The following is a 24682-nucleotide window of genomic DNA, read 5'->3' on the forward strand; positions in this document are numbered from 1 at the left end:
ATGAAGTATATCAAAATATAATTCTAAGATCTGAGAAATTAGTAAAACAGCAAACACAAATACTGACATTCATACCTATTTTATTGGTAATTGTCATCTAGTACCAATATTAAGAATGAAAACAAACAGAGCAGACATATTTACAAAAGTTCACTTTGTACAGTCACTGTCAACATGACAGCATAGCAGAATATAGTTCATATTTCATATTAGTTTATAAATTCTCTTTTCAGTGCACCCTGGATGTAGAAGAACACCAGGGGTTTTCTTCATTTAGAAACCATTGTTTTTGGTAGGGCTGGATTCGATGATTGTGGTTTGTGAAACAGCTCTCCGTAGGAGCCAGGTGAACAACCGCAATGTGCTTTATCCCCAACAAAGTGCAGTCTTGAGGGGGACAACAGCTTAGGAAGAAGACACTGTGGTGTTCTAAGGATGTCTTTGTGTGCAACAAACAAGTCTCAAATGATTTATGTAAGATTCAACGTAGGTCCTGTGTCGGTCCTACAGCTACAACACTGTCATCAGCTTCCTAATCTTTAAAACCATTATTCACAGTTCAAAAGGAACACTTTTTATTAACATAACCATTGCTTGAAATTAAACACGTGCCACTGGTAGTTTAGCATGTAAAACAGTGTCATGAGGTGGGAAATGTGTTAAAGCCAGTTAATTTGATAGATTTCATCAGATTTACTCCATACTCAGCCCTAAATTCCAATCAGTCCCATCTCTGATGATATGCTTTCAGCCTCAGCAACTTTTGACTCTTCTGACATTACTTCCTCTCGTACCCCTTGTGCATCATTATTTTGCTTTTCCTCAGTTCCTTCCACTAACCTTTGTCCTACATCTGCTGTCTCTATTCCACCCTCTCTCAAACTGCTGGTGCTAACTTCAATTATAACAATGCCTTCACCTCCTTCTAACTGGAAGATTCCCTCCATTTGCCCAGAGTTTGCCCCAACAGCACTTTTAAAACTGCCCCTTGCCCCAGAACCGTTGCCCTCACCTTCTATCAGTGCAATCATTTGAACACTGTCCCCTGGACCTGTGCTTCCATCCATTTTTGTCTCATCATCAAGCTCAAACACCACATCCTGCCCTTCCAGAGGCACCAAAGCTTGACCCGGGTGGCAAGAAAGGCTGAGATCCTCACCTGGGCCTCCTATGAAGCCTGATCCTGGATGAATGTTCTCCTCACCTGGAGACTCTGTTTGGAAATGAAGCACAAATGACTTCTCTACTTCAACATTGCCCTCAGTATTTGCAGTTCCATGCCCCTCACTCTGTTCAGTCCACTCTTGGAGTAAGTTAAGAGAGACCATTTCGGTCTTCTCTTTTCCTGCATCTCCCTCACATTCTCCCTCTGTCTGAAACCGGAGTACATATGACTTCTCTCTTCCCCCGATATCCCCTCCCTCTTCTTCATGGCCCTCACCTTCAATCTGCAAGACATAAGACTGCCCTGCATCATTCCCTCCCTCCATCTCCACCTTCACCTCCATCCCATCCCCCTGCTCGCCATTCTCCATTTCTTTCTTCAGGCACAGGACAAAGCGCTCCCTTGGAATTTCTTCGACAGCCTTCTCCTCTACTGGAACACTCTCAATATCACCGCTCAACACAGCGGAACTGTTTGTTAGTGTAGTGTTTTGCGTCACTGACATAATGCTAACTGCAGGGACAGAAGGACTTTCAGGTACTTGGCTTGTACTGACAGCCGACACAGCCAGTGGGTTGTTAGAATTAAGCTGTGGGAACTCCGCCTTTACAGAAGCAGCCGAGGTGGCACTGGATGTCGTAGTAGATGTGGAAGTAGCAGCTGGAAACATTAATGGTTGCTTGACTGGTGTGGTCTGAACAGAAGATTTTGGGGTAGCAGCTTTAGGCTTCCTTCCACGCCTCGTTCCACCTTTCCTGCTCCGACTGAGGCTTCCTAAAATGGGACGAGCGATCGTCGATGTGCTTTGATTTTGGGCAGTGATGAGGGGAGCATTATTATTGGTCAAAATAAATCTCTGCTGTGTCTGAACTGGTTGAAATTGCTGAATTTGAGTTTGGGGAGCCGCCAGAACTTGGGGCATTGCCTGAATGGTCTGCATCAAGGGGAGGGTCTGTGGTTCTGAAGGGGTGGTAAGAGTGTTTGTACTGGATGCTGTGGGGACCAGGATCAGACTAGGCTGGTTACCATTGTTCGACTGGCACTGAAGAAGCAGGAAATTCTGTGTCTGTGGAGGTGGTGGGGGAGGAGGGGGTGGTGGAGGAGGGGCTTGCTGTGTTGGAGTGGGATTGGAGAGTGGAATTAGCTGAAGCCCTGAAGTTGTCTGGATCATAAAATAATTCTGTGATGTGTTTGGAGGTATGTCAAGATTTGGGGGTGAAAGAATCAACGTGGAATTGCCATCACTTGGAAACAATGAGGTAAGCCCACCAGGTACATTCAAGTTTAAATTTAGCGTTGCCGTCTCTGAAGCCCCACTACCTTTAGCCAGCTTTCCTGCTTCCTTTGTACATGCTACTGCACCCCCAGAACTGTGAGTTCTCAAGTGCCTCTGCAGGTAGGAGAGCATGACAAACTCTTTTCCGCAGTGTTGGCACTTGAAGTCCTTGCGTGAGGAGTGTGTGCGTAGGTGCAGCTGCAGATTGGATGAGTGGGTGAAGCTCTTGTGGCACTGGGAGCACTGAAAGGGCCTTTCTCCAGAGTGTGTCCGTTCGTGCTGTTTGAGGTTGGAGGTCTGAGAGAAAGCCTTACCACACACAGTGCAAGCATGTGGACGTAGGCCAGAATGGAGCTGACTATGGCGACGGAGACAGCTGGTGTTCTTGAAAGACTTGCCACATTCCTGACATACATATGGCCTCTCACCGGTGTGCTGGCGAAGATGGTACTGGTAGTGTGAGCTCCATTTAAAGGTCAGTGGACAGTAGGGGCACTGAAAAGCCCGCACACCTGTGTGGACCTAGATGGGTTAAGAAAAATGTCCAAGATGTTTTAATATTTATCTTGGCTTTTTAGCAGATTTTGAAAACATGGACAAAATTAAAGAAATACCCCACAATTACGTGAATATATGAATTTTTTCCCTTTTTTATGATGCATTATAATAATGAATAATTATATGAATTCTAAATATATAGGGAAAATATGGGAAGTAAATCAAAACATTTACATTTGCGTTCCATGCAATTTATTAAAAAAATTATTTAAATGTAATTAATGTAGCAAATACGTCACAGCATTGATTTAAAAATGCAATGAATGTTTTTTAACATTGCACTTACACAGAAACAAATCAAAACATCAATTTGAAAAGCAGCTGCGCTTACCCTTTGGTGTATGGAGAGCAGTGAGGACCTTTTGAAGCTCTTGCCACACTCTGTGCATCGATACGGTCTCTCCCCAGTGTGATCTCTCATGTGGTACCGAAGTCCTGATGAACCTTTAAATGACTTCCCACATTCAGAGCAGCGATATGGCCTCTCTATAGAGAATAAAAACAGAAATATCATGTTGTGTGTGACAATGTCTCATGTATCAAATGGGTGTTTATAATACAACGTTTTAAGGTCTTCGCATATCAAAAGCTTGAGAGCAAATAGCATACATGTATAATAAATGAGAATAAATAAACCTCACAGTCAGAGAAGCCAAATTTTGAATATAAACCAAACAAATGGTTTAACATCCACTGCAGCACTCCTACCGTTGTTTGTGGCAGATGTCTTGCTACTTCCACTTCTCCTGCTTCCCTTCCCTGATGCTTTGGCAGATGGCTTCACAGCTCGTCTTTCTCCCTCCTCAGTGACAGCAATTAGACTGACATGGATCTCTCGCTCTCCATCTTCACCCTCTCTTTTTAAGGAGGGCAGGGGCAGTGAGAGAGAGGGACAGACGATCTCTGCTTCCGCCTCTGCCTCAGCAAGCAGCCTCTGCTCAGGGGTGTGGGAGTGCTGGTGGTTGAGCAGAGAGGTGAGCAGAGGAAAGGAGCGGTCACATGCCGAGCAGTTGAACTGAGAACGCGACTCAGACAGAGCGAGAGGATGGGCCTTGAAAAGAAAGATCATGAGAAATTGAGGTCGTTTCTAAAAAACGCTAATCTTTGAAAAGAATTTATTTGGTCTCACCTGGGCCATGTGTCTGGTGAGTCCACTGCTGGTCTTGAAACTCTTCCCACAGTAGGCACATACCGTTGTAGCTTGTGTAGTTGACACACTGGTCTCAGTGGACATCTGATTCACAGACGCAGTGAAGGTCTGAAGTAGATCATACTGTTCCTGCCCTGACTCATTTCTAACCGCATCCAGACCAAGTAACTCAGCCCCCTGACCGCTATCTGCAACTGCGGTGGTTTCAACAACCTCTTCAAAGTCTGCCAACAATGGTGTGGCCCCCACCAGTGACACCCCACCTCCCTCAGCCTCTGTGCTATTTTGTGTAACAACCTCTCCACAGCCTGCTGGACCAAGGCTATCTAGGTGTAGAGTTTGATGCGCCTCAAGGTGACTCTGTGTTGAAAATGTCTCATTACAGCTGCCACAGCTAAACAGCAAAACACTAGCACCTGTGTTGGACTTGCCCATGTGGAGATGCTCTGTGCCCGTGACAGCGGAGGAAGTGGGTGTGAGCGTCAGCTGTGGCAGAATGTTCTGATTGGCTGTGCCTGAGTTAGCAGACGAGGACGTACTGTGAGACAGGAACACCTGTCCGACTCCTCCCTCCTGTCCACCCACGAGGCCCACCATTTCAGAAATGCTCATCCCAACAGTGTTCAAATCCTCCGTCAGCACCACCTCCATCTCTCGAGTTGCTGACTCGGCCCCTCCAGCCTTCCCAGCACCCCTCCCCTTTCCTTCTTCGTGAGAGATGCGATGCAGCGCCAAGTTGGATGAATGCGTAAAGCTGCGTCCACATTCCGCACAGATATATGGACGTTCTCCCGTGTGTATGCGCATGTGCTGTCGTAGATTAGTGGACTGACTGAAGGCTTTACTGCAGACGTCACAGACGTAGGGCTTGAAGCCCAGGTGTACATTCTTATGGCGACGCAGGCTGCTGGAGTTCTTGAAGGCTTTGGAGCAGCTGTCACACGGGTACGGACATTCACCGGTGTGCTGGCGGAGGTGATACTGGTAGTGTGAGCTCCATTTGAATGTCAAAGGGCAGTAGGAGCACTGGAAAGTGCGAAGACCTGTATGCACACTGCGGTGAATCTGGATGAATAAACCATTGTTATAGTGAATCAAGTTATGAGCGTATTTAGTGAACCAAATTCTCAGCATGAATGGTTAAAAATACAGTAAGGTACAGTCAGGATACATAATCTCCAGCCATCAGAAGGACTAGGAATGTCACTTAAAACATAATAATGAAGTCAATTGTCATTTAATTTTTATTCTGCAAAGACATTAACCCTCTGGTGCTCTTCAGTCATTTCTGACCGGAAAATTTTCTGTTTTGAAATGTTAAAAATCACAGCTTCATCGGAATATCAAACTTGGTGACTTTTCTTGTATTAGGTATGTAAACACACAAAAAAATTGGGGTCATGATTCGAGCATGCTAATTGGTCGTAAAAAAAAAAAGTAGCGTTCATTGTCTTCGGTCATAAATGACCGACCATAAGAAATTAATGGGAAATCGGCAAAAATTCACCAAATATTTGTGTGTACAATATACAAATCGGCCACGATCCTGAAAAAAAGGACACAGCATAAAGGGGTGACACTCTAAAACATCAAGAGTGTGATATTGACACATCCACTCACACACACACGCACACACCTATGAAAAACTGAACCTATGAACCACATTTGGAATTTTTAACAATCACAGCTTCAGAATGATATGAAACTTGGTGACCTTTCTAGCATTAAGTATGTAAACACACAAAAATTGTGGGCATAATCAGAGCATGCTAAGTGGTCGTTAAAAAAAAATAACTCCCACTTGTGCTCTTCGGTCAAAAATGACACCATAGGAAATGAATGGGAAATCTGCAAAAACACAAATTCACAGAAAAAAATCTATATTTCTAACAAACAAAAAAATATCTAAAACGTTATAATAAATCATTAAATGTGTTCAAAACAGAACTAGGGAATTCTCAAGCCTCTCCATAGAGACCTCTAGTTATTACACCCATGGTTGCATGATTTCTTAAATAATTCCAAAAGAGGGCGCTAATCTGCCTTCAAAAAATATATATATATTTTGAAGGCCTAGTCTCTATTTTAACCTGAAATACTGCAAAAAAATATTATTTTTTTAAATATAATTTTCAATGGCAAAAATAGACCATAATTATTGCATAAATATTAAAAAAAAATACCATCAAATCAACTCAAAATACAAAATTAAAAAGAAAAAATATTATTGAAGAAAAATAAATTGCATTGGTTTTACTGGGGTGGAGGAAGTTTAATTTTTAGGTGTCTGGTCACTTATGACCGGGAAGACAACCAATGCAACCCCTAAACGAAGAGCACCAGAGGGTTAAATTGATCAAAAGTGACAGTAAAGACTTTTATATTATTGTTTCAAAAACTAAAAAAAATCTAATCAGAACCCTGAAAAACTCAGTTGCCACAAACATTAAGCTACACAACTATTTTCAACATTAAGAAAAATATTAAGCACCAAATCAGCATATTAAAATGATTTCTGAAGGATTCATGTGACTGGAGAAATGGCTACTGAAAATTGAATAAATTGATACGTTTATAAAATATACATTCATTATACATTATTTGAGAGTTTTTTCTACCCATTTGGCAATCAATGTAAAAACACCATTGTACAGTTCATTGTTGGATCACTGACTTCAATTAAAAAATCTATTTAAATGCATCTACTTATTTGTCAAATATAAAACTGTATTTATCTCAGGGGCGTAGAAGAAGTCTAATTGACAGGTTTTATTTTTTCTTATCTCTTGCTTTTAATTGGCTAAGAAATCAAATAACTTGCCAAACAATAACCAAAATTTAGTAAACTATATAATATGCTTTTGCTTTCCTATACTCTCCTAATGACAATTGTATGATTAGTTTATGTACTACAAACAATTGTGCATTAAAAAGACAGTTCACCCAAAAATGAAAAATTCAGCCCTCATTTACTCACCCACAACTGTTTAGTTACCTACGTTCTTTAAAAAAATATTTTGTGTTCCGCAGAAGAAAGAAATTCATACAGGATTGAAGGTGAGTAAATGATGACTTTTTCATAAAATCACAGAATAAGGCAAGAAATACAGTTTATCGTTTCTATAATGAAAGACAGGCTATGTCAACTAGCACTACATTTTTACTTTATTGTTCCGAGATGGCTTGAAAAACACACTTAAACATGAAATAACCATACAATACACAAGAGTGTTTAGCACTCTATACTGTTCACATCGCCTCGTTTTGGACAAGATTTCAGAACGGGCATAGACCATCTTGTCTCTTTGAATTTAAATTTAGATTTAGTCACATTGGCCCATAAAAAACCTCTACGTGAAAACACTTGCCCGAAGAAAAAAAAAAACAGCGGGGATGAATTTTAGTTTTATTAAAATTCCCAGTGTATTATACGCCCATTAATTATCTGTTTAACTTTTATTTCAGTTAATAAATTGATAATTGACTTTGAGGTGGAACTCATATGACTGCTTAAAACTGCTTGAGATTGGAATGGCTCACCTGTAGAAGAGAAGAGCGTTTGAATGCTTTACCACAGTCATCACACTTATAGGGCTTCTCTCCAGAATGAGACCTTAAATAACATACAAACCAACTTTATGAAGTGCAAATTGTGGAGAACGGCATATAATAAAACAAAAATAAAGTAGTCAGCACAGAATCACATCTTACAACGGGTTTTGTGACCTGGCATGTCAACCCATATCTAGAATCATTTGACCTCTCACCTCTGGTGGTATAGTAGGGCAGACGAGCCCTTGAAGGCCTTAGGGCAAAGGTTACAGCGATATGGCCTCTCATTGTTATGGCTTCTCTGGTGATGTGCCAGTCTGGATGACCACTTAAAACTCTTCCCACAGTCCAAACACTGGAATGGATGCTCAGGGTTTTGAGCCACCGTCGCAACAGGGGGTGATGATGATGATACCATGTCACCTGTGAGCCCAACTGTTACCGACTCTTTGCCCTCTTCTTCTCCCCTCTCTCCATCCTCCTCTCCATCCTCTGTGGAGGGCAGGAGGGAAGGAAAGGGAGAGAGGGAGGAGGATGTTTGAGAAGGTAAGAGTTCGGTTTGGACCACCAGAGTAGCAACAGTGTTGGCCATCAGAAAAAGTTGGGCTGTAGTGAAGGGATCTCAGTTTTGCAGTTTTGCTCCAACTATGGCAGCCATGGCTTGTGTTTGATGGAGTTTGGGCCAGTTCTCTCAGATTTCAGAAAGTCTTCTGTCGTCTTCTCCGTAGTTGATAGAGCTGCACACATTTAAATATATATAAATAGATTTATGATTTTTTATATGTATGCAAAAAAACTAAACAATAAATGCAACTATACATATAATCATCAGTATAAAGTATAACAACATAAATCGGGAGATCCTCATATTAAAATGTTTTTAATTTGTTTTGTTAAAGGTATTTTGGCTCTACTTGGAAGCTAGCTAAATTAGGCAGATGTCAACATCAGCTTGAATAGCATTTCCTCATACTGAAAAACTATGAATACAACTACGCAAGGTAAAAGTAAATATGACCCAGACTACACGTACGATGGGGATAAACATGGTTTGTGCTGTGCAGAATGCCATGGACATAAAGCCAATAAAAGTCAAGAGACATTTAGAAACACTCAAAATATTAAGACAACCCTATTGGTCATCTGAACACATTGCAGCAAATCATTAAAGGTCCCATGGCATGAAATTTTCATTTTATGAGGTTTTTCAACATTAATATGAGTTCCCCTAGCCTGAATATTGTCCCCAAGTGGATAGAAATGTTGATCGGTGTAAACCCGAGTTCTGGCTGTCTTTCTCTGCATTTGAGAAAATGACAGGCCAGACAAGCCAATCCTGAAGTCTCCTGGTTTGACGTCCAAGCAGGAACGGTTTCCTCCCTTTCCTCCGCCCAGAGAATCTGGCACGCCCATGCAAACGCTCATGGCATGTGAACGAGTGAACGCTGGCAGTTTCTCAGTGTTTGGATGTACAAATGAAAACAGAAGTCTTTTTTCAGTTCCTTCTGATCTGTGATCAGTGATTTCTTATGTGTAGCTTAGGGATGTGACGGTGAGGAAATTTTCCCACCGGTTAATTGATGTGTGACAACACCGGTAATACCGGTATCACCGGCGGAGGCTTTTAAATCACTAATTCTATCTAACCGAAAGTAACATGCACACGACCGCTCTGAACTGAAAACGCGGCAGTGTTGCATATTCACACACCGTGAATGACAGCTCGTCTGTAAATGCGCGCTCTGTGAGGCCATGGGTGCGTCTCAATCAGTTCCCTAGTTCAGTAGTCAGGGCACTGATCAAGCATTGATCAGTCTATGATTGAGATGCACGCCATGAATGAATAACAGTTTGTCCGTAAAGCCTCGTTTATACTCGACGCGCCCGCATGAGCGCGAGGGTGCGCGCGGCAAAAATAAATGCGCGCAGTCAGCGTAGCGGAGCGGAGCCAGGCGAAAGTAAACAATGTGCGCTCTGTGCGGCCGTGCACATTTAACTTTCGGTTTTGAATAAGCGCCAATTCGGCTGCGGGTTGCTTGAATTATGGGTTCATTAGTCTATTATTTTTAATGAAAAACACAACAACAAAACAAATGACAAACTCCCTTAAATGGGCGCTTTTACGTTTCGCTTTGAAACCAAATCTTCCGCGATCATCTCAGTCAGCTCCTCACTCTTAAATCTGATGAATGACTCCTGCCGCTGCCGAGACTCACGGTCGGATCCTGCTTTATTAAGCAGATACGTTCAGTTTTTATTCGTATTGTCTGTTCTCTAACTGAACTCAATTATTTTATTACTATAAAAAAATCAAAAAGACGGTGGGCGGTGCCACGGTGGGCAAGTGATGTAACCGGTGTTGAGTCTGGACACCGGTAACACCGGCAACACCGACTATCGTAGCAAGCCTAGTGTAGCTAATTATTTATTATTCGTGCACATGCAGCGGCTTCTCTCTCTCCCGACAGAATGGTGTTTTCGTGTTTTCTATCTTGTGAGTCAGTGTTTTTGTACGTCCTCGTCGCGTCTATCTGTTCTAAAATGTGCATACAGTCGTTTCTGCTCAACATCAGCAGGGTAACAGCTTTACAGATAAACCTCACACATGCCGAAGCTCGGACTGCATCTGGCCCACAGCGGAGGCGCCTTACGCGGCGCGAGATTAAGCAGAAGAGGGGTAAGCGTGAGCATATCCGGGCTAGCCAGCCTAGCCCCACAATAAACTGGATTACATTCGATTGCTGCTGTTGTGTCTTTGTTTGCGCGGTGTACTCAATGTGCGTCACTGACGCTTTTCATATGATAGGAACATATCTACACTTACTCGTAACTCGTTCATCTCGACAGCTGTAATGGTACTTTGCATGTGTTACAAAGTTGGTAATAATGATGAAGATGGACTCGGTGTGACTGGGACTCGTGTTTATTCAGAACTCTCAGATACAAACACAATAAACTTGCGTTGACTGACAGCGCTCTCATAACTCAGTAGTTACTATAAATAACTTTGTTAGAAATCGCTGAGCTCCATCTCTGGTACATTAGTGATGTCCGGTTCGCGAACGATCTTTCATTTGAACAGGTTCTTTTTAGTGAACCGAATCAGTTCACCAAATCGGACTGAATTGTTCTAAACGGTTCACGTCTCCAGTCAGCGCTAATCCATAATTTACTAAAGTTACTAACTTTCTGACATGAGTGACAGTCCCTCCGACTAGAAATAGACTAATAACCTGAAGTATATGCTGTAACTACAACAGTTCACTGAACTGAGACTGACAGAACTGATGTGAAGTGAACTCAGGTCCATCCGTCTCTCTGGCAGCAGCTCGTGCCTCGTAGACCTTGTTAAACCACACCCCCTCCGCTGAGTCCGCTCATTTCAAATGCAAAGATGTCACAACAGTGGGCGTTTTTACTGAAGTCTCACCGCAGACACGCCTCTTGAAACAGGGCATTCAGCCACAGGGCAAACATCAGTATTGAAAAAAATGCCTTTTATTTCTAAATTATGACATTTTATGATGTAAAAATCATACTAACAATATAAGTACACCTCAGGAAACATTATAAAATAATAGAAAAATAACATGCCATGGGACCTTTAAAACAGTTTGTGGTAATGATCATGTTTTAAAAGTAAAATTTTTTCCTTTTGCGCAACAATTTTAGGACTGTAATACGTCACCACTTCTGGGAGAAATGCTGACATATTGTAAATAAAAATGTATGTCCAAATTTCTGAGAACACACAAAATCTGGGATTTAAATGTAATTTGAGCCTGGATTTTTTTTTTTTTTGTGATGCAAAATCAATATGATGTATATATTTAAGATTCTGCCCTATTTCTAGGTCACTAATCAAGTAAATGTGTGACGCTTATCATCTGAACTGCTTTGTACAAACAGTCAAGTTCAATCCAATGAGTACTAGATGTATCATGCAACAAAACTTATGGAGTGTCATTAAAGCAAAAACTAAGACTTTCTAAAAGAAACCAATATAGGAAACTGCTTTGCTATGAAAAATATTATTAAATTAGATAAGAGATTGCCCCCAAAATTAGAAAGATTGCACGTTATTTTAACAAGAATTATTTCCCAGAAGTAATGCTGACCATGAGTGTATCTTAGTAAACAGACCATCTGAGAATTGATCCACCTTCTCCTTTAAAGTTCCTCCTCCTGCTGCTTCACTCCCCCTCCCTCACCCGCTATCTATCTGTGTGTTCCTGCCTTCTTGTCCCAGGGAAATGGAAAAAAACAACTAAACACAAAATTAAGATAAAAGGCTTCAATTGGCCAAAGCGCACTCACCCCTTAGTTTCTATACAAATCAATAGTGGATCGTTTTATCGGATGTTTGTTGAATTATTTGTGCTATCTCGATCCGGCCTTATCGAATCCATCTCGGTTTTGTCTTAGTTCCTCACGCGTCGCAATATTTGTCGGAATAAGTGCATTATTCAATGCATGAGTTATTCCCCCGGTCCATTGCTGTGAAATGACCGTTTTTGATGTAATGATATAAGGCCGAAGTCCGCAGTGTTAGTCCACACAACCTTAACAGTAATCTAGAGCACAAACTAACCAGCAGTCGCCCGTCTGTGACCGCCTCTCAGTAAAGTCTTCGGCTATTGGTTCGCCGTCGTTCCCGGTTGGTTCGTCTCATTGGTCAAAAATTTACTGTGACGAACTTTTAATTAAGATATGCGTACACCGTCCGTAGTTTTGTTTAAAATTAGCAGGAAATAAACCCATTAGGTTATTCTACAAAGTTCGCTTCCTAAATAAGTCTCAACTCTTGAATATAAACAAAGGAATATCATGTCATGCACTGGTTTGGCTCTGCGCAAGGATTTGTGGGTAATGTAGTTTAGCCCATTCGCCATCGCTTGCTCAGTATGTTCAATGTGCCTACTACTACAGAAAATGTGCAGGCCTACTCAAAAGAAAAAAATAGTTATTATGTTTCCAAGGTATATTACCCTTAAGTTTTAGCATTCATAATGATATAGCCTTCCCTTTAAAACAATGGGCAATAACAACCACATTTGAAAAATGTACATGTAAATTCCTTTATTGTCCCTCTCACAAGGCACACAATTGAACACAGTCAGCCAGTTTTTGCATAATTTAGTGCACATACATAAAGCAACTTTCAGTCTATGTACACACAGAAACCGGCCTAAACAGAGATGGTTGGTGGTGAGTAGTAAAAAAGTACAAAACATGACAGAAGTCTTGCTTCTGATTAGTGAAAATAAATAATTTGAACATAATAACAATTATTATAATTAATAATAATAATAATAATATCAATAAATAGTAAATACTGTATCAAAATCCTAAAAAAAGAGGAAAGGAGGGAAAAATAATGTTAATATTGCAACACATTGATAGAGAACTTGACCTATATTATAGAAAACAATAGTATACGTAAACACGCATTGTATATACCAGTTTACATTCGGGAACATGTTTGTACAGCTTTACAGTACCAAAGTATCACAATACATAGTATTTTAAGGCTTAGGTTGTCTTTTTCTCATGTTGCTTGAAATAAGGTTTATCAAAACATGTTCCTGAATCACAGAACCAATAATATAAAAAAACCAAACAATATAAACCCCGATATGCTGTGCAAAAAAAATAAAGACAACATCATAAAAGAAAGACAAGCAAAGTTCAGGTCAGTGCCAGCCTCTCTCGTTCTGCACTGATATACGTTACACTCCCAAAATATTGCTACATCTAGTGGCAGAGAATTGTAACCTAGGTAACAGTGAAGAGGAAATTAAATTGTATAAAATACAATCAGTTTAATAAGAGACATAAAAATGAAGCTGTCATACATGTGTGTGTGTGTATGCGTGTGTGGTACAATTGAAGCAGAAAGATAAAAATAAGAAAGAGTACATTTTACTTCTTGACTTGCAAATGAAAGAATGTTGACAATGTTGACATGAGTATCAAGAAATCAAATAAATAATATCATCAAATAAATAACTAGTCAATAAATAAATAAATACATAAATAACGAATAGTTCTGAAAAAATGAATTGTATAAAAAAAGAAAAGGCAAAGGAAGGTTTACGGTTAAATGGAGCGTCAGAAGCAGGATGTCGACTGGAGTGCACTGTTAATTTCAGATCGGACTCCTTCAATGATCAGGCTTCAGAATGCGACAGGGATGGACTGAGACTAAAAGAAAATGGGCCTGGGACGTACACGGCCCATCACAACTCACCACAGGTAATCGCCAACGTTTCAATCTTTCTCACATGATTCACATCACTTGTCCAATGCGGTGTCAGATGATTTAATGTGCCCCTTTTTATGACTCAATTTACTACTATTTTGGGGCTGGACCTAATTTTTTGAGAGGAAATATTTCTATGGCACTACATTTCAGCTGATGGAAAACATTTTGAAATACGCTAAAGGCCAAATCAATTGTTGTCTTCCTAGTTCCATATGCAATATTCATAATCATGCATGACTGGAAATGCAAAATTGTGTTAGGCACAGATTCACTCTCATGCTTATACTTGGTTTGGAAGTGAACAGCAATGGTGGTTGGAATGAGATTGAACAAGAGTAGGTTGTGAATGGGTAGGAGAGAATAAGTTGAAATATTCGACCTCCCCTCCTTTCACTCAGATGGGCCGGTCGGACGATATCGAAAGTATTTTCCCACAAGTCGATCCGGCCCACTGGGAAAAGTCCCGTTGCTCCCTATGGCCAGTCCATCCCTGGACTGTAATAATGATCGAATCCTGGCCATTTTTTGCTGAATTGTAAAGGAGACAGTTCACCGCCGATGTTTTTTTTATTTTTACGTGATACGGTTGAGGTTCATCATGCTGGTAATCTAGATTTAAGGGTAAGGAACACTCGTGAGGCCCAGTCACAGAAGAGCCTGAACTGCTGCAGGAGTTCCTGAGAGGACTGAAGCACCTCCCAGTGAAAGGCAGGATTAGGTGGGAGTGAGGGAGAAGGAACGGGGATCCGGGGAGCCTCTGCTTTGGTCATCTGAAATGAAAAAAAAAAAACAATAAATAAGCCACTCTTGATATACAGTATTGTTTGCTGAGAGATGTGTGTCTGAGCATGTACCTGACGCTGTAAGTTGATTATAAGGCTCTTAATATGGGAGATCATGTCCGTCAACTTTGGTACTGAGCTGTGCTGCTGCTTGCGTGTTATTCTGTTCAGCCACTCAAAATGGTGCTCGAAGGACTTTAAGTCCGCATGGAGCTGAGAAAGAGTAGGCTTGAACTGCAAGAGAGAAAAAGAGCCATAGAGAACATTAGTTAGAGAATACAGAACAAAACAACATGATAATGTCATGGCAAACTAGCCAAGGAAATAAAAATACCAAAGAACTACATTGTACAAGCAGACAGATAAAGGGCCTTAAATAGGGCAGTGCAACTGGTGCATTAGGGAGTCCCAGGTCCCGCAATTATGAATTGACCAAGTGGGACCCCCTTGCTTGGGACGGCTCTCTACTGATAAAGAGGTAAATAGTGATGATAAAGGGCAGCATGAGGGTCCTCATACACACCTCCAGAGTGGTGAGGTCGCTGACTCTGCTGCTGATGGCTGGAAGAGACTTGAACCTGTGGTGATCAAACTCTGTACCAAACACCGGGTCTTTCTGAAAAGAAAGGGAAAAAAGAAAGAACGGGCATCAATAAAAGGTTCAAAACTGCATATTGCACGCATATTCTGAATGGAAACGGCATGGCACTTTCCTCTGGTCACACCTAAATTCTAGATCCCCAACTTTGGACTCGACAATCAAAACAGAAGAGTAACAGTTGTGCCAGAAATGAAACGACTGCAGAACCACCGCAGAATTACAGGGAACAGCAGTCACCCAGAGTTCCCCGAGCTTTAACTTCTGAACCTAGACAACAAAAGTTCGTGACCTAAAGCCACAGGATGTTTTCTAGAGGAAGAATAACAACATAAGCAATGACTAAGGAGTTTAAAGTGGAATAGACAACACTGGGCTGTGGGGAAACTCCAGGGTCAGGACTAAAAAAAGGTGCCATGACGTATGGGCCGGTCCGTGCCTGGCTGCGCTGCCCTCACCTGGCACTAGAGGGAGACAGAAACAAACTCAGGTGTTTGTAAGGTATCATAAGGGGCAAGGAGTGACCCTAACTTGCTCTCGTCCGTGTTTAGACAATGCGCTACAATATCCGAGGTTCCTAATGTGGCTGCCACGTGAATGAAGCCGAGACTGTTTACAAGTCATCCGAAGGGTTGTTTGTGAGCGCTAATGAGTGCTGATAAAATGACAGGTGTAATGCGTCCTTTGTGTCTTTGAAGCCCCATCAGAAGAGAAAAACAACATCGGCGACCAATCAGAAGTCAACGTGAGGAAAATAATAGCGTGCTCAAGCTGTTTGGAATGATGTGTTTTTTCCTTGATTTGTTGTTGTTTTTGTGCTCCCTCAGCTCTGCATCTCTCCGTTTTTTTCTATCTAGGCTCATAGTATCAGCCAAATGATGACACATCCATCCTTTACCTCACTGTCCATCTTAGTGGGACTATCATCACACACATGAGCACTTGTTGTGCGTCTCTCATCCAGAGCGCTCTCTGATCTCTTTATCTCCTCGGCCGCTTGTCGCCTTCTCCCCCCACCCTCTCCGTTCGACCTCACTCGACTGATTCTTGTGCCCTCCCTCCTCCCGTCTTCCTGAATGCAAATACGGGAATGTGATAAATCGGAGTGATTTTTATCAGGACACTTTGCTGTGGAGACCGAAAGCTAAACAAGCAGCCCCACACCTACACAGACCACAACTATTTACAACATGCACACTCTCACCGGCACGCACACACGGTCATACAAACATCGCATGTATACACACTCTCACCACCTCACACAAGTAACAGTAACACATTCTGTACATACACGCACACACCGAGTTTTATAGCTTTCTTGTGGGGACTTTCCGTCGACTCCCATTCTATTTTTCTTTCCTAGCCTTGACCCCTGTAAAGTGGAACTCCATGCAAGAAGAAAAGAAACCAAAATAAATGCTTCATGTCATTGAAAAACTAACAAAATGTTTTTCAAAGTGTGTCGGGCCCTTTTGTCACCAGTGGGGTCTTTGATAGAGTTCTCCGCTGTAACATCTGGTGCACATACACAAGGCGGCAGACGTAAAACACCCTTATATACAACACGCACACACACACACACACACACACTCACAACCAACCATTATTGTGTCTAATTGAAGCAAAGAGCTGGAGGAGGAGGCATGAGATTTTGTATCCATAAGTGATGGATTCCGATCTAGACAGGTGATTCTCTGTGCTAAAAAGGAAAATCTGTCCTGTTCGAGATGAGTAATCGTTTGAGTAAGCTTTACCATTTGAGAACTGGAATCAAAAACCATGCAGGGTCAAAATACATTTTAAAAGGGTAGAAATTCAATCTGAAAATGACATTTGTGTCATCATTTCCAAAACGGTATGACTTTCTTTCTTCAGTGTAACACACAATAAAAAGATATTTTAAAGAATGTTTAAAACGTATGATCCCTGTATTATTTAGTATTATTTATATACCAGCATTGTTTTTAACATTTTCAAATAGCTCATATTTTATAGTCATTTTCTTATGTTCCTTTTTGTTCGTTTTTTCTTTTAAAAACGTTTCTTTTTATTTCAGTTTAAGTTTTCACTTCGGTTTGTAATGTTAGTACTTCAACTAAAACTTATTTAATTAAGTTTCTCATCAAATGTGTATATTTATATGCATTTTATTTCAATTAACAGATTTTTAATAGTTTTAAATAACACTGCATCTTCTGAAGAAACACACAGAAGCTCACAGAAGAAAGTCACACAGGCAACATGAGGGTGAGTAAATGATGACATCATTTTCTTTTTTGGTCAAACTATCCCGTGTGATAGTAACCCCAATGACCTGGAATCGTATTCCAACAGAAGATCAAGCCTCATACTGCGCCATTAAGCAGTACATCTGTTAACATTTTCATTTACAGTGGAACTACATAGAAGGCAGCACTGTACTTTTCACCTTTCTGTGCCACGTGCTTCACTCATGCTGGTAAACAGGACCTCCAAGTAACCATGGGAACAAGGATCTGTTTATGTTTCCGAGGTAGGAAAGGGAGGCCTCGGAGAGGTGAGGGGGGCAATGTGGGTTCAAGACCCTCAAAGTACAGATCTCCATCACATAGCAACCACAAAAACCCTACTAAAGCCTACAGCATTTCACTCTCAGATGGTCTGAACGCTGGATACGAGCACAAGGCTTATTCTGAGCCATGCAGATCGTGTTTACCCCCCATCCTGTAGGTTCAGGCTCATTAGGTTTAAAGTTTACGAATGTTACATTGCAAGCTTTGATGGAGTCTGGGATGTCGGCCCTGCTGCTGGGCCAGAATCCAGAGATCTGTTTTTTTTTTTTTAGTCAGATAGAGGCTACAGTAATGAGCCTTATCTGCTCCCACATGGACTCAAAGCTACCGCAATCTGCTATCTCAGCTCTAATATGAGCCAGCTGAAAAAAGCTGGTCGACGGGTGTGTGCATGTGTGTGTGTGTGAGAGTGAAAACGCAAGAGATAAGCCAATTCCTGTCCACAAATCTTTGCAAGGAGCATTATTATAGCCCAGCTGTTCAGAGGTTCGAGATCAAGATCTGATCATCATCAGCGTCTCTGAATACAGTGGGGAATACAGCTTCCTCTCCTGGTGTCACATCAGATTAACTCACCAGCAGATCCTGAGTCAGCTTCAGAAGGTGTCTGGTCTGATTGGTCAGCTTGTCAAAGTCAGTTTGGATCCGCCGGTGGTGGGCAGGGAAGGCAGATGCTAACAGATGCAGTTGAGCCAACAGCAGCGAGATGAGCAGCGATGAGGAGGAGTCACCCAGCACTGCGGAGGAGAGGAAATCATTGATGCACAGCTACAAACAACCCTCCAATGTTCGTCCCAGCCAGGAGCTCATGCCAGTCTCATACAACGGGACCGTGTTTCCACACGTCCAAAAACATATCAGTAGTCTCAGCCAGAGGACACTTCTTTCAGCTTTTTTTGGGAGAAGGAAAGCGCACATGTTGCATCTCACTCGGTCCGCTGAAGCTGATGTGCGCCCTGAGCGAGTAACACTTGATCCATTATTACTGTCGACATGATAAATGCTTCTCTAATGAACTAACCGCGAGCGCCTCAAGCCATTATCCTGTCAACCTAACTTTACCCATTAACACTAACATCCCGAACATCAGAAACTCCCGCTTTTATAAATCACATTAAAGGCTTATCAGTTCAATAAATCCGTAGGGATGCTTACTATAGTTACATAGTTTTATCTTAGGCGACACAAACGAGTTAAACAGAGAGTGTTTTTTAATAACAAAGGCAATTAGATGATTAGCAACAAGTGTCAATAGCAACACTGGAAATAGCAAATGAGTGAAAAAGGAGCGAATATGTAAACGATTTGACACTTACATTTCATATTTGTCCAGGTCCTTGTTTTAAAAAGCAGATGTGTTGCAAATAAATACGCAGAGAAATAAATAAATAAATAAACAAAAGTGTAAAATGAATAAATAAATGAAGCTCCAGATGTTGTCACGTGCTCCAAAGTTCGTCTCTCTCTCTCTCAGTATCCGCGCGAACGGCTCGCGACAGTAGTTTACAGAGGAAGAGCGTGAGGGGAGGAAGAAAATGAATGAATGACAGAAGTGCAGAATTAACGAGAACAAGAAAAGAGCAGCAAAACCTGACTGTGTCCAGTCCCAATAGTTGTTTAGTTTTAACAAACGCGAGTGAGGATGGAAAGAGACACAGCGAGGGTCAGAGAGGTGTATGGAGGGAGAGACAGAGAGAGAGAGAAGGATGCGAGGGTAAGTCTAATTTTTCGCGAAGTGAAATGTTTAGGCTTGTTTAAAACTTCCTTTATAAAGACGGGGGTATGACACATCCTGAGTCACCACTTCATTCATAAAAACACTCTCACACACACACATACACACACACTCGCCTTCTCCTCAGAGCGCGCTTCCCGCCCCTCGGCACTGTCTGTCTCCTTTTGCGAATTTTATGAAAAAAAAAAAAAAAGAAGTTCTGTTGTTTTTATTTTTTTTCTCTGGCAATATCATATTCTCTAGCTCTATCTCTCCTGCTATCTCTCTTCCTCTGCTCCATCCCGCTACGCGATCTATGGCAATCAAATCGTCCATCTCTTTATCTTTTCATCTGCAGATCTCTTCCCCTCTCTCCCTCTATCACTGCAAAAGTTTTAAAAGCCCATTGTTTCATTTTATATCGGTCAATCTGAGTTTCATAACTCTCCCGTTCTGTCTTTCTCTCAGCCCCGTTATATTGGGGATACATAAATACAGTATTTGCATAATGTAATGTAAAGGGGGAAGCTGCATTGCGCATATTTACCATATACACACTTATTCAAACTTCGCTCCTGAGACAGCAGTCTGTTATTTCCACCCTTTTCGTTCTCTGACGCTCCCTCTTATTTCTCTCCAGGGTAAAGGAAAGAGTGAGAGAAGGAATAAAAGAGAAAGGTGTTGCATAGTAAGGCCTGTAAGTGTTGCATAGTAACAGTTAGGGAACTTGCAGAACATTAGCACTAACCCTTCAAGAGCAAAAAGGAGAGGCAGGCAGAGTTAGAGAGAGAGAGAGAGAGAGAGAGAGAGAGAGAGAGAGAGAGAGAGAGAGAGAGAGAGAGAGAGAGAGAGAGAGAGAGAGAGAGAGAGAGGGGGAAGGTTAATTTAGCATATACAGAAACCAGTGCACGGCGCTGGAAACACGGAGTCACATGCAATAAAGCATAGCACAGTGTTGCAACAGAAGCAGAGAGGAGTTTCCAGACAGAGGGAGAAAGTATGGCTGAGGGGTTAATGCAACCTTAAATACACATGCGGCATTAATAGTTGACCTTTCTAGATTCATGAAAAGTGAAGAAAAACTCACTCAGGGGTGTAGGAACGACACGAAATGTGTGAGAGGGGGGACATGTTAAGGTATGGCAATGATTATCAAACAAAAAGTGGGGGAACACTAGAGGTATGGCACAGGGTGAATGTGATTTCACCAAATGCAACATGTTCCTGGATCAACATCTTTGTTGATCCTGGAACAACATTCCAATCAACCAATCAGATTTGAGGGAGAAGTTTACAGTTTATCAAGTTTAGGCTTACAACCAGTGTTAGCTTCTACATCACTGTTATTCACCTATCATTCCCCTCTGATTTTTGTGATAACTTACAGGGTTGGTAGGGATATGGTAAGGAATATATTTTCGTACAGAAATATGTTGACCCAGGAAAATCACAGTGACCGTCCCGGCACTGGGGTTTAAATACGTCCTAATCCCATTCATATTCCTCCCTTTTCTTGGCACTTTAGATGGGTCATAGATCAAATAAATGACAAATAAGAGTGTCCACAATAAAGACAAGGACCATCTTTAAAACACATTCCAAGCTACGTTAGAATTAAAAATGTACTTTATATTCAATTGTATACTATTTTTCATGAAGTTTACATTTAATGGCAGTTTGTTTAATGATACATCACAGCCGGTTTTGAAGGTTGCAGCATCCTCACACACATGTATGCAAAAAGCCCAGTTCACACACAACCATTCATTTTCCCACTCTCTCATACACTCAAACACACACTCATACACAGGGTGTGTGGATGTAATGTGGTTGCAGGGTCACATTCTGGTTTTGTTGGGTCAGCCGTAAAGAAGAAAGGGAGGAGAGAGGAAGAGATGGAAGGAAGGGAAATGGATGAGTGTGCAGGAGCGATGGAGGGATGGAGGGAGATATTGACACACTCGCTCTTTTAATTTCCCACATCAAAGGGCCGTTTGAAGACACAGCTGGGAAAAGAATAAAAGAAAGAGTGAAGTTAGTCACTCACCGACTCTCTCTGCCTGCATGCCCTGATGGGGGTCTCTTGGGTGGTTGTTGGCGAGTCTGTTTAAGTCCCTAATCCAAAGGGCGTGTGTGTCTGATTATGTGTGGGGTGTGTTAGCGGGTTGCCAATCAGCGGTGATTGCTCTGCTGTATGCGTGTGTATGCGAGTGTGTGGTCCTGACGTCCAGCCTGTCACGTCACCGATCACTGAACGCACCAGAGTGAAGAGAGGTAGTCTGAGCTGTCCGATCACAAACCTCACAGACATTACACCGACTTCCACACATTCGCACACACTCCTCGATCACAGGGGAAGTGAAACACAGGTGGGGAGCAATAAGTGTCCAGACATCCTGGTACCTCATTACTATAATATCCCCCATTATGAGACACACACACACACATTCATTATGTCCACATTCACACGCTGCCAGATCCCCCTCCTGAAATACACATTCACTACAGCACGCAATAATACACACTGTTTCATTGGCCGACACGCTCACAACTCAGAAATGGTTTTTGTTGTCTTTTTTAATAGCTTCCTTTGATGTGTCAGCACCCTAGGCAAGAGGGCAGAAGCTTAATTGGAACAATTAAGGCACTAATGAATTTCAACAGGTGGTTAAAATGCTGAGTTTAAGAACTACTGTTGAAAATCTGTTTTTTTTCCCCTCAAGAATGGGCAGCAGGCTTAGTGAGACTAATGGTTAAACTCACAAGAATAAAGCTTAAACATTTCCGTTTCAGTTCACAGATAATGCTTAACCAGTGCATGAACAGTGCAAATTATTTATTTAAAGGAACATTTCACACAAAAGTTATTAAGTTTTGTTTATGACTTTCTTTTGTTTGTGGAACACAAAAGAAGTTTAGCAGAATGTCCTAGCATTTTACCATACAATGAACGTGTTATGGGGGAAAATAATGCAATAAACATTAACTATTAACATTAACTAACTAACTGAAAATGTATATTAAGAATGTAAATGTATATTATGGTGTTTGTGTTACATTTTCACACTGATAACAAAAACAAGAAGAAACTAAATTATTTCTATAAAATATATTTGTTGCGATCTGTGTGATTAATGTTATTTTCATGGACTTTTAGGCCCCGTCCACACGAAGCCCGAGCTTTCCCTATCCGATCTTTTATTCCCCTCATTTCAAGAAATATCTGCATTCACAAGAAACCACTGAAACGGATTCAAAACGATGTAGTATACATGCCAGGCCAGTATGTGGCGCTGTAATTCTGCCACATAAATACACTAAAAACAGAGAAGAAGAGTTGTGGCTAGAAGGGGTACAGCAACGGTCGGAGGTGAGGCAAAATCTCACGATAAAATAACAATAAATGAATTTGCTACTCACCAGATTGTGTTTTATTAACACCTAGACCCTAAACCTACCCTTACAATAAAGCAAATACAGTAATTAAATGACGCAATATTAATGTGCGCATGCCCAGTGGCCGTAGCTGTATTCCTTTATAGTCTTTCCCGCGCAGGACGTGGTGTGATGACATCACCGTTTCACAAAATATACCGATTGGCTGTACACACCAAAATGCAAGAGTGTAGTTTTCAGATTTATCCACTCTGGGACCCGGTTTAAAAAAATATCGGATTCATGCTCCCAAAACGCCGGATCCGCGTGGACGAATTGCTGATACGGTACAACATACAGCTAAACACGTCTCCGTGTGGACGGGGCCTTAGTTTGTTTCTCTTGAGTTACCCATATCCTTTGTTCTAGTTTCTCGCTAGTCATTAGTTGTCATGGACACTATTTCAATTATCACACCTGTTCGTTATTTAGTTATCATCACTATATATTTAAAGGGTTAGTTCACCCAAAAATGAAAATAATGTCATTTTTTATTCACCCTCATGCCGTTCCACACCCGTAAGACCTTTGTTCATCTTCGGAAGACAAATGAAGATATTTTTTTGAAATCTGATGGCTCAGTGAGGCCTGCATAGGCAGCAATTACATTTCCTCTCTCAAGATCCATTAATGTACTAAAAACATATTTAAATCAGCTCATGTGAGTACAGTGGTTCAATATTAATATTATAAAATGACAAGAATATTTTTGTTGCGCCAAAAAAACTAAATAACAACTTATATAGTGATAACCGATTTCAAAACACTGCTTCATGAAGCTTCGGAGCGTTATGAATCAGTGTGTTGTGAAGTTCGTGTGACGGTAAGGAAGAAGACAAAGGGGTCGGCTTACTGGAACTCGTGCTGGTTTATTCAACTCAGTTTACTCAGGTTATAATACTGTGCACTTCGCACAAACATAAAGGTTCCTCATAAAGTCTCATAAATTCTCAATCGTCGGTTTCTCTCCAGCAGTTCCTCTCTGCTTCCTTTTCCCAGCCGAGTTCCAGTCTGTCTCTCCGTCTCCAGCTCTCTCTCCCTCTCTCTCGTTTCCTCCTGACCTATGTACTCTCTCCACGCCAATTACTGCAACAAGAGACAGGTGTTCATCATTTGTGCTTGATCCACTTACGGCTCGTCCTCTGACTCTCTCTCCCGTCACAGACTTCGCTAAACCACGCCCCCCTCGCCACACAGTGTATCGAATCAGCGGTTCGGATCGCGTGTCAAACCGGCAAACTTGAAATCACGTGACTTTGGCGCTCCGAACCACTGATTCGATACGCTGATTCATAACGGTTCAAAGCTTCAATATCTTAATTTTTACAGTCTTACGGGTGTGGAACGGCATGAGGGTGAGTAATAAATTACATTATTTTCATTTTTGGGTGAACTCAAGTTGAGTTGTCTCAGTTGAGTTGTCTGGTATTGTCGTGTGTTTGTGTCTACATTCTGTTACGTTGCCTGCTCTTTATCTGTGGATTACCTGAGGGGCTGTGATTTTTATATTCCAAGAAAGAAGAGACCTGGAGGAGTATGTGGAGGAATTGGCCAAAGTCAGAAACCTCGCCCATTGCAACTTCATCACGCTCATCAAGGGGTTTTGGAACTGACTCGACAACAAGATCCCGTTGG

At 41.5% G+C, this 24682-nt stretch overlaps 2 protein-coding genes across 3 annotated transcripts; both read right to left on the minus strand.

Annotated features, from left to right (window-relative positions):
* Positions 1-64: 64 nt before the first annotated feature.
* On the minus strand, positions 65-12324 carry znf628 (zinc finger protein 628). Of its 2 annotated transcripts, none has more exons than XM_079837855.1 (7): positions 12293-12324; positions 7917-8438; positions 7690-7762; positions 4129-5214; positions 3708-4050; positions 3331-3485; positions 65-2963 (listed from the first exon to the last, which is right to left on the minus strand). In XM_079837855.1, the coding sequence occupies exons 2-7, from the start codon at positions 8291-8293 to the stop codon at positions 711-713; spliced, it is 4287 nt and encodes a 1428-aa protein (XP_079693981.1). In that variant the 5' UTR covers positions 8294-8438; positions 12293-12324; the 3' UTR covers positions 65-710. The 2 variants fall into 2 exon arrangements, with proteins under 2 accessions (XP_079693981.1, XP_079693980.1); XM_079837854.1 differs by having other exon boundaries at positions 12019-12324.
* A 2238-nt stretch (positions 12325-14562) lies between these two features.
* Positions 14563-24398, minus strand: il11a (interleukin 11a; the record flags this gene model as incomplete). Its single annotated transcript, XM_079838094.1, has 5 exons — positions 14563-14736; positions 14821-14982; positions 15272-15364; positions 18475-18635; positions 24383-24398. 5 exons carry the CDS (start codon positions 24396-24398, stop codon positions 14563-14565), a joined length of 606 nt encoding a protein of 201 aa, XP_079694220.1.
* Between the last annotated feature and the right edge of the window lie 284 nt (positions 24399-24682).

Source organism: Gobio gobio, assembly GCF_949357685.1.
Source record: "Gobio gobio genome assembly, chromosome: 15".
In the NCBI taxonomy this organism is placed as follows: domain Eukaryota; kingdom Metazoa; phylum Chordata; class Actinopteri; order Cypriniformes; family Gobionidae; genus Gobio; species Gobio gobio.